Consider the following 10257-nt stretch of genomic DNA (forward strand, 5'->3'; position numbering starts at 1 on the left):
GTCGGTTTTAAAATGGCTAACACTTATCACATGAAATGTACAGGCTGAAATATGGTGCATTCTGATATATGGTTGGGATACTATCTGAAACATAACATTTGCAACATGCATGGTAACAAGCATTCATTCTTACAGGTCTGTAATTACATACTTCAATTACCACCAGTTACATGTTTTTACAGTACTATTACAATTAATCACAATACAGTGTAATAACATATGTAATTACATTGTGATGAGGACCCATTATCATTAAATGTTACCGAAAGATGTTTTGATTATTTTGAAAATAGAAAATACCTTTCTCTGAAATACCATCATCTTGTTCCAAATTAGAGGATGATTTTGTTCAGGCCTTTCAAATACAAATGACAAGAAACTCAAAATCAATTGAAATACTGTATTTCAAATACATGCAACAGAAATACTGCCCATCTTTGTGCGTATACTGAAATGTTAGCGTTAGCATATAACATATGTTTTTGCACAATCAGATTTGGAAGATTACTCAAAACTGGAATTGCTGGACTTGAGAAAATATACCACAGTTTCCTCAAACAAAGAAACGTGCACTAGATGAGCCCCATACACTGCTGTTCTGCTGGTTGTCAGACAGCCTCTTTCTCTCCACTGGAACTCTACGCCTACACACACCCACAAGGAAGACACACACACGCTCTAACTTGCTCTATAGCCTCTTCGGTGGACAAATCTAGCAGACTGCAGATGAGAGCTTAGTTATTGTGTGTCTATGATGGTACTTTAAACTGTTGGTCATCTATAACATATAGCTCACGTGGTGTACATCAGTTTAAGCAACTTTCAGTTTCGAGAGCTTGTGTTTGGAAATGGTTTGGCTCCGTGGATCTAAAGTGCTGTCCCTGCTGTTGACAGTGTCTCTCTGTCTCTGTGTGTCACCTTCTCTAGACACAGGTGAGTACTCATGGTGCTACTAGTGGGTAATAAACAAACAAGTGTCTTGACTCAAAAGTGGGACAGGGTAAAACCCTAGGTATGATAGTTGTGTTTAGATTAGATAGTATTCAATGCTTTTAATACCCAGATATACTCAGAAAAAATCCCTAATAAACTAGGAAATGTGCACTAGATGAGCCCCATGAGCCCCATTTTTCAGTCAATTTTTATTAGCAATTACTCTAACCCACCCTTAATAAACTAGCTTGCTTACAAAAACAAAGTAGTTACAGTGAGGGGGAAAAGTATTTGATCCCCTGCTGATTTTGTACGTTTGCCCACTGACAAAGAAATGATCAGTCTAAAATTTTAATGGTAGGTTTATTTGAACAGTGAGAGACAGAATAACAACAGAAAAAAACAGAAAAATGCATGTCAAAAATGTTATAAATTTATTTGCATTTTAATGAGGGAAATAAGTATTTGACCCCTCGGATGTGGTGAAGTTGTCCTGTCCCCTTAGCAGAAAAACACCCCCAAAGCATAATGTTTCCACCTCCATGTTTGACGGTGGGGATGGTGTTCTTGTGGTCATGGGCAGAATTCCTCCTCCTCCTCCAAACACGGTGAGTTGAGTTGATGCCAAAGAGCTCCATTTCGGTCTCATCTGACCACAACACTTTCCTCCAGTTGTCCTCTGAATCATTCAGATGTTCATTGGAAAACTTCAGACAGGCATGTATATGTGCTTTCTTGAGCAGGAGGACCTTGCGGGTGCTGCAGGATTTCAGTCCTTCACGGCGTAGTGTGTTACCAATTGTTTTCTTGGTGACTATGGTCCCAGCTGCCTTGAGATCATTGGCAAGATCCTCCCGTGTAGTTCTGGGCTGATTCCTTACCGTTCTCATGATCAATGCAACTCCACGAGGTGAGATCTTGCATGGAGCCCCAGGCCGAGAGAGATTGACAGTTGTTTTGTGTTTCTTATAATTGCGAATAATCGCCCCAACTGTTCTCACCTTCTCACCAAGCTGCTTGGCGATGGTCTTGTAGCCATTCCAGCCTCCTTGGAGAGCTCTTTGGTCTTGGCCATGGTGAAGAGTTTGGAATCTGATTGATTGATTGCTTCTGTGGACAGGTGTCTTTTATACAGGTAACAAGCTGAGATTAGGAGCACTCCCTTTAAGAGTGTGCTCCTAATCTCAGCTCGTTACCTGTATAAAAGACACCTGGGAGCCAGAAATCTTTCTGATTGAGAGGGGGTCAAATACTTATTTCCCTCATTAAAATGCAAATCAATTTATAACATATTTGACATGCGTTTTTCTGGATTTTGTTGTTGTTATTCTGTCTCTCACTGTTCAAATAAACCTACCATTAAAATTATAGACTGATAATTTCTTTGTCAGTGGGCAAACGTACAAAATCAGCAGGGGATCAAATAGTTTTTCCCTCACTGTATATGTAGATCTGCTTTGGAGCTGAGTTATATACTTTTTCCACAAAAACTTCAGGTGCCGTAGAGTTGAAGTACACCAAGACTCCTATGGTTGGGACTGAGGGCATGCCCTTGAAGCTCACCTGTAAGGCAGTGTATGACACAAAACAATGTGGTCGTATTGATGCCTTTTGGTGTCATCACACTTTGGAAGAGTGTCCCAAGCTCATTGACCTCGGCAAGTACCTCACTGTTGTCAACGAGATGGTTATGGAGGACCACAGTGTCAGACATAGACATGTTGTAACATACTTCATAGAACTGACCCCTGCTGACCGAGGAGTCTATCAGTGCAATGCAGTATGTGAAATGGGAGGCCATACTGCCATGGGACACTACATAAATATCACAGTCAAAGGTACCATTACATTTTTCAGTTAATTTTTGTTAGCAGTTACTCTAACCCGCAGTGACTTACAATAACAACATCCAACTAAGGTGAAACAACCATGTAGCATGATCCTCAGTCAATCAATTAAACAATCAACAAACCAACCAATTAATCACTAATTTTGATTTCTAACCCTATAACAGCAGATCCAATAGTTGATCAAAGAAAGGCCAACAATGGTGGACTGAACTGGACATACAGCACTGGAACAATACTGTGGTCCCTTCTCATAATACTGGAGTTACTTGAGGCAAGATCAATAACAAAGTAACACAGAAAAAATGCACTTGTACATTTATACTTCGCAGCCAATCATAACTTAATGTAGATCTTTTGGGGTGAAGTCTCTTGTTTATTAATGATTATTTGTGTTTAACAGGTTAATCATTGAGCTGGTCTGGTAGCTGATGGCAGATGACGTCAAAAAAAAATTCAATTTCATGGAATTTCAATGGAATGGAATGCTCATTTGTTCGCTCGATCACAATTTTTTTCCAGTTGGCATGCGTGCCTATTTCTGTTTAGTTTTGTTCTCTCCCCTGTTCTTGTCACGGTGGGCTATCTCTCTGCACTTCTCAGATCTGTGTCTGTTAGAGGAAATGCCCATACAGGACAGGAAACCACACATAGCATTTGCACAAACGGAGGACTGAAGCAATGTGAACAGAGGTAGTCGCAGTCCATGTGGTTGGAAGGGTGAGGGGGAGTATAAAAGGGTCTGGTAGTCTTGTGATGTTCATTATATCTCAGTTTAATTTGAAGGCGCAGGAGTGCACTGTCATACTTTTTGTTCTAGTTGTCCATACATGCCTTTTTTTTGTTTGTTTGTTTGTTCTCTCCCCTGTTCTTGTCATGGTGGGTTATCGCTCTACACCTTTCAGGTCTGGCGTCTGTTAGAATAAATGCCAATACAGGACAGGAAACCACACATAGCATTTGCAAAAACAAACGGAGGCCTGAAGCTATGTGAACAGTGCTATAGTAGTAGTCTATGTGGTTGGAAAGGTGAGGAGGAGTAAAGGGATATGCATTTCTTGTGATGTTTATCCTAAACTCAGTTTGATTTGAAGGCTCAGGAGTGCACTGTAATACTATATACTGTAGGTTTACAGTATTTTGAAAGAAGTTATTATGAATTGCGAAACTGAGCGATATTCCGTGTGAATTATTGGCTAAACCACTAGGTCAGAGCTTCCCCAAATACATTTTGGTTGTATAGAGGTGTTCCCCCAGAGTTATTTTATGTGTACCCCCAAAAAACTCTAGATAAGAAAAGCATGGTGTGTCATACAATATATGGAAATTAGCCATTTGACCATTATAAACTGACAAACTACATAAACATTTGTGCACTATATCTGCAATCTTATAAAACAATCAAACATTATTTTGATGATTACAACAGCAATTATCAAAGCGCTTTATATGTTTACATGTATTAATGTCTCAGCAAAACCATATCTACACATTTAAATGAGTGGAAATGACCACTTCTGCCGTAGGGTAAACTTTAAAGGTATGGAGATTTAAGGAGGAGACTACCATGCACCAGTTGTTGCCACAAAACAAGTGAAGACCGTTTTATTAGCCTCCCTTCCCAGGCTAAAGACACAAGTCTTTGACCGAGTTCTTATCACATGACAGCAAGCACCCAGGCACTTGGAGAATTGATTATGGTTCATGTTAATATTGGTTAAGCCTTGTTTGGTATCACCATGCTGATATTAGACAAACTACTTTATTTTTCTATAATGTATTTGGTGCTCATGTGTTAATTGTGTATTGGTCTTACATAAATTTCTCATGAAAGCAACAGCATATTGGCTTTTCTCTAACAATTCTTATGAGGGAACGCAAACCTTCTTACACATTTTGTTTAACATCTATTACAGATCTGTGCTTTTTTATTGTTGTTTACTGATATTAAATAGTATTTATAAAAATCTAAATCATCAGTAAGCATTGTCTTTCCTCCAGATGCTTTGGAGGTGGGGTGCCCAAGGGTAGCTATCACTGGGAGAGAGGGCACACCAATGAATCTCACTTGTAACATAAAGTATGATCCGAGAAAATGTGGTCATATTGAAACTTCCTGGTACCATCGCTTTTCAGTTGAAAAATCCTAAGCTTAGGTACTCCACTCACTAGGTACTCCACTGTCAACGAGGCAGCTATGGAGAACCCCAACATCAAAAGCAGGGAAGTCGTCACAGAGATCAAACAGCTGAATGAAAATGTCCAAGGACTCTATCAGTGTCAAGAGCATTGTGAGAGCAGAAATTCTGCTATGGGACACTATAGTAGTATTACAATCAAAGGTCATTTGTGGGTCAGCTATGAGTACAAGTCAGTTAGAAGAACAAATTCTTATTTACAATGAAGGCCTACCAAATGGGAAAAGACCTCCTGCGGGGACGTGGGCAGGATTAAAAATAAAAATAACGGTAAAAAATATATAGGACAAAACACACAAGAGAGACAACACAACACTACATAAAGAAAGACCTAAGACAACAACATAGCATGGCAGCAACACATGGCAACACAGCATGGTAACAACACAACATGACAACAACATGGTAGCAACAAAACATGGCAACAGTACACCATGGTAGCAGCACAAAACAGGGTACAAACATTATTGGGCACAGACAACAGCACAAAGGACAAGAAGGTAAAGACAACAATACATCACACAAAGCAGCCACAACTGTCAGTAAGAGTGTCCATGATTGAGTCTTTGAGTGAAGAGATTGAGATAAAACTGTCCAGTTTGAGTGGTTGATGCAGCTCGTTCCAGTCGCTAGCTGCAGCGAACTGAAAAGACAAGCGACCCAGGGATGTGTATACTTTGGGGACCTTACCCAGAATGTGACTGGCAGAACGGTTCTTGTATGTGGAGGATGAGGGCTGCAGTAGATATCTCAGATAAGGGAGTGAGGCCTAAGAGGGTTTAATAAAAAAGTATCAACCAGTGTGTCTTGCAACGAGTATACAGAGATGACCAATTTACAGAGGAGTACAGAGTGCAGTGATGTGTCCTATAAGGCGTATTGGTGGCAAATCTTGTGGCCGAATGGACGACTAGGAGATTGATCTTCAATCTCTGAACTCTATTTTTAGCAAGAGAAAATTAACCAGTCGTAGAGCATGGTGAAGAGGATGAGTGTATGCCTTGGTACGTTATTACACATTCACTCACTCCTATATTACAAATCACCTATTCATAAAATGACAATGTACTTTTTCGATCTCACTCACGCTGGAGACTCCAGCTAAAATAATCTTAACAAACAGATGACAATATCCACAATCTTCATGTTTTATATTTCCTTTTATGTTTTGTTGTGATATTGTTTTGGAGACTTTGGCCCAATCCCAAATGGATTCCTAGACTCTATGCCCTACGCACTTGTGGAGATCTTAGATGACTTGATTGCAATAAGCAAAATTATGAAACTTCCACATAACCTATTCGAGTGAAAGGTGAAGCTGTTACCATATTGGTTGCAAAATCTATAGGATGTAGGGTCTAGGCCTAGGCGTCCATTTGGACCCATTATGTTACTGAAAGTCACCCATGTGATCTGCAGGAAAATGCTGTCCTATGTGCATCAAACCACCAGAGGGCACCCTCTTTCCTCTGTCCTTTCTCCTAAGTGAAATCTCATGTTTATTGAATATACATTCTGTGTGTTACAGGTTCATCAAGGCAGAACATGACCTGTTAATTATCATGGAGAGACCATCTACAATACAGATTTATATTAAATCCAAACATTGCTGAAACATTTCACATACACTAAGGTGTTGTTACGTGGCTCAAAAGAGTAGAGTTTGTTTTCTATGGATAATAGTTCAACCCAAATTTAAGAAAAAAATACATTACAATTGACATTGTGTTATTTCCAATTTCAATCATCAATATGTAGGTAGGAAAGATGGTTCGGTTTGAGCATCAGTGCTAAAATATAATTTTAAATGGTAAAAACAATCTTGTTGACTTGTCATTCTTACTTATTTATTTGCTCTTGTTCTCATGCGTGCTTGTTTCTTTTTTTCCCGTTCTCTTTTCTTTTCCGATCTTTTCTTGTCATGGTGGGCTCTCTAAACCTCTCAAGTCTATTTCTGTGAGAAGAAATACACATACTGAGGGTAGAGAGGTCTGCACAACGCATCACCGGGGGCAAACTACCTGCCCTCCAGGACACCTACACCACCCGATGTCCAGGAAGGACATAAAGATCATCAAGGACAACAACCACCCGAGACACTGCCTGTTCACCCTGCTATCATCCAGAAGGCGAGGTCAGTACAGGTGCGTCAAAGCAGGGACCAAGAGACTGAAAAATAGCGTCTATCTCAAGGCATCAGACTGTTAAACAGCCACTACTAACATTGAGTGGCTGCTGCCAACATAATGACTCAACTCCAGCCTTTAATAATGGAAAATGTATGTAAAACATGTATCACTAGCCACTTTAAACAATGCCACTTAATATAATGTTTACATACCCTACATTACTCATCTCATACAGTGGGGAGAACAATTATTTGATACACTGCCGATTTTGCAGGTTTTCCTACTTACAAACCATGTAGAGGTCTGTAATTTTTTATCATAGGTACACTTCAACTGTGAGAGACGGAATCTAAAACAAAAATCCAGAAAATCACATTGTATGATTTTTTTAAGTAATTCATTTCATTGTACATAAATTGTACTAAATAAAACTCCAATAAACTTGGGTTTTTATTTATACCATGCAGATCAGCAGACTGTGAGAAAAACAACACAAAATACAAAAAACTTCCACAACAAAAATACATCTAATAACTCCACAATTACAGTTTCTCTAAGTACACTCTGGAGCTTGCTGGGGTCCTCCAAGTAGTAAATCATGAGAACAGGGACATTTAAAATGTTTTATGCCAAATAGGACACTAAAATGAAGAAATTACAATTAAATACATAGAATTAAAGTTCATGTTAAGTGTTGCCTACTCAAAACATGGAAACAATAGCGATAGCTATCAGTTTACACACTTGTCCACATACATGAACGTCTCAGTTAAAACCACAAAGGAACACATACGTGAGAATGCTGTTCATTGACTACAGCTCAGGGTTCAACACCATAACGCCCACAGAGCTCATCACTAAGCTAAGGACCTAGGGACTAAACACCTCTCTCTGCAGCTGGATCTTGCACTTCCATGATGGGCTGCCCCCAGATGGTAAGGTTAGGCAACAACACATCTGTAGAACTAATCCTCAACACGCGGGCCCCTCAGGGGTGCTTGTGTCACTCCCTGGTCTTAGTTTTTTGTGTTTTCTTTATTATTTTGGTCAGGCCAGGGTGTGACATGGGTTATTTATGTGGTGTGTTTTGTCTTGGGGTTTTTGTAGGTTATGGGAGTGTGGTATAGTATAGTAGTCTAGGAAAGTCTATGGTTGCCTGGAGTGGTTCTCATCAGAGAAAGGTGTTTATCGTTGTCTCTGATTGGGAACCACATTTAGGTAGCCATATTCTTTGAGTGTTTCGTGGGTGATTGTTCCTGTCTATGTGTTTGTTTGCACCAGATAGGGCTGTTACGGTTTTTAACGTTATGTTTAGTGTTTTTGTATTGTTCGTTATTATCTTTATTAAAGATGTATCGAAATAACCACGTGCAGTTTGGTCCTCCTCTCCTTCGCCGGAAGAAACCTTTAACAGAATCACCCACCACAACAGGACCAAGCGGCGTGGTGACAGGCAGCGGCAGCAGGAGCAGCGAAATCCAGATTTCTGGACATGGGAGGAAATCTTGAACGGAAAAGGACCCTGGGCACAGCCTGGAGAATATCGGCGCCGCAGAGAAGAGCTGGAGGCGGCGAAGGCGGAGAGGCGCTGGTATGAAGAGGCAGCACGGCGATGCGGATGGAAGCCCGAGAGTCAGCCCCAAAAATATCTTCGGTGGAGGCACACAGGGAGTATGGCGAAGCCAGGTAGGAGACCTGCGCCAACTTCCTGTGCTTACCGGGGGGCTAGAGAGACCGGGCAGGCACCGTGTTATGCTGTGGAGCACACGGTGTCTCCAGTGCGAGTGCATAGCCCGGTGTGGTACATACCAGCTCCTCGTATCGGCCGGGCTAGAGTGGGCATCGAGCCAAGTGTCATGAAGCCGGCTCTATGCATCTGGTCTCCAGTGCGTCTCCTTGGGCCGGCTTACATGGCATCAGCCTTGCGCACGGTGTCCCAGGTTCGCCTGCATAGCCCAGTGCGGGCTATTCCACCTCGACGCACTGGCAGGGCGACCGGGAGCATTCAACCAGGTAAGGTTGGGCAGGCTCGGTGCTCAAGAGCTCCAGTGCGCCTGCATGGTCCGGTCTATCCAGTACCACCTCCACGCACCAGCCCTCCGGTGGCAGCTGCCCGCACCAGGCTTCCTGTGCGTGTCCTCGGCCCAGTACCACCAGTGCCAGCACCACGCATCAGGCCTACAGTGCGCCTTGCCTGTCCAGCGCTGCCAGAGTCTTCCTCCTCTCCAGCGCTGCCGGAGTCTCCCACCTGTTCAACTCTGCCAGAGTCTCCCGCCTGTTCAACGCTGCCAGAGTCTCCCGCCTGTCGAGCGCTGCCAGAGCTGCCAGTCTGCAAGGAGCCGCCAGAGCTGCCAGACTGCAAGGAGCCGCCAGATCTGCCAGTCTGCAAGGAGCCGCCAGAGCTGCCACTCTGCAAGGAGCCGCCAGAGCTGCCAGTCTGCAAGGAGCCGCCAGAGCTGCCAATCTGCAAGGAGCCGCCAGAGCTGCCAGTCTGCATGGAGCAGCCAGAGCCGCCAGTCAGCATGGAGCAGCCAGAGCCGGCAGTTAGCATGGAGCAGCCAGAGCCGGCAGTTAGCATGGAGCAGCCAGAGCCGCCAGTCAGAATGGAGCAGCCAGAGCCGCCAGTCAGCATGGAGCAGCCAGAGCCGCCAGTCAGCATGGAGCAGCCAGAGCCGGCAGTTAGCATGGAGCAGCCAGAGCCGGCAGTTAGCATGGAGCAGCCAGAGCCGCCAGTCAGAATGGAGCAGCCAGAGCCGCCAGTCAGCATGGAGCAGCCAGAGCCGCCAGTCAGCCAGGATCCGCCAGATCCGCCAGTCTGCCAGGATCCGCCAGTCTGCCAGGATCCGCCAGAGCCGCCAGTCTGCCAGGATCCGCCAGAGCCGCCAGTCAGCCAGGATCCGCCATTCGGCCAGGATCCGCCAGTCAGCCAGGATCTGCCTGAGCCGCCAGTCAGCCAGGATCTGCCAGAGCCGCCAGTCAGCCAGGATCTGCCAGAGCCACCAGTCAGCCAGGATCTGCCAGAGCCATCAACCCGCCTGAGCTTCCTCTCAGTCCTGAGCTTTCTCTCAGTCTTGAGCTACCCTTCAGTCTTGAGCTACCATTCAGTCTTGAGCTACCCCTCAGTCCCGAGCTACCCCTCAGTCCCGAGCT

General features: G+C 43.6%; 1 protein-coding gene across 1 annotated transcript; it reads left to right on the top strand.

Moving 5' to 3' along the window:
* Nucleotides 1-686: 686 nt before the first annotated feature.
* Nucleotides 687-4622, top strand: LOC139372552 (uncharacterized). The gene is made up of 4 exons (XM_071112289.1): nt 687-933; nt 2430-2771; nt 2948-3054; nt 3184-4622. The coding sequence occupies exons 1-4, from the start codon at nt 849-851 to the stop codon at nt 3193-3195; spliced, it is 546 nt and encodes a 181-aa protein (XP_070968390.1). The 5' UTR covers nt 687-848; the 3' UTR covers nt 3196-4622.
* The last annotated feature ends 5635 nt before the right edge of the window (nt 4623-10257 follow it).

Source organism: Oncorhynchus clarkii, chromosome 18 (genome assembly GCF_045791955.1).
Source record: "Oncorhynchus clarkii lewisi isolate Uvic-CL-2024 chromosome 18, UVic_Ocla_1.0, whole genome shotgun sequence".
Classification (NCBI taxonomy): domain Eukaryota; kingdom Metazoa; phylum Chordata; class Actinopteri; order Salmoniformes; family Salmonidae; genus Oncorhynchus; species Oncorhynchus clarkii.

Coding starts and splice junctions, on each gene's coding strand:
- LOC139372552 (XM_071112289.1), top strand. CDS start 849: ATGGTTTGGCTCCGTGGATCTAAAGTGCTGTCCCTGCTGTTGACAGTG. Junction 934..2,429: donor GTCACCTTCTCTAGACACAG/GTGAGTACTCAT, acceptor CAAAAACTTCAG/GTGCCGTAGAGTTGAAGTAC. Junction 2,772..2,947: donor CATAAATATCACAGTCAAAG/GTACCATTACAT, acceptor ACCCTATAACAG/CAGATCCAATAGTTGATCAA.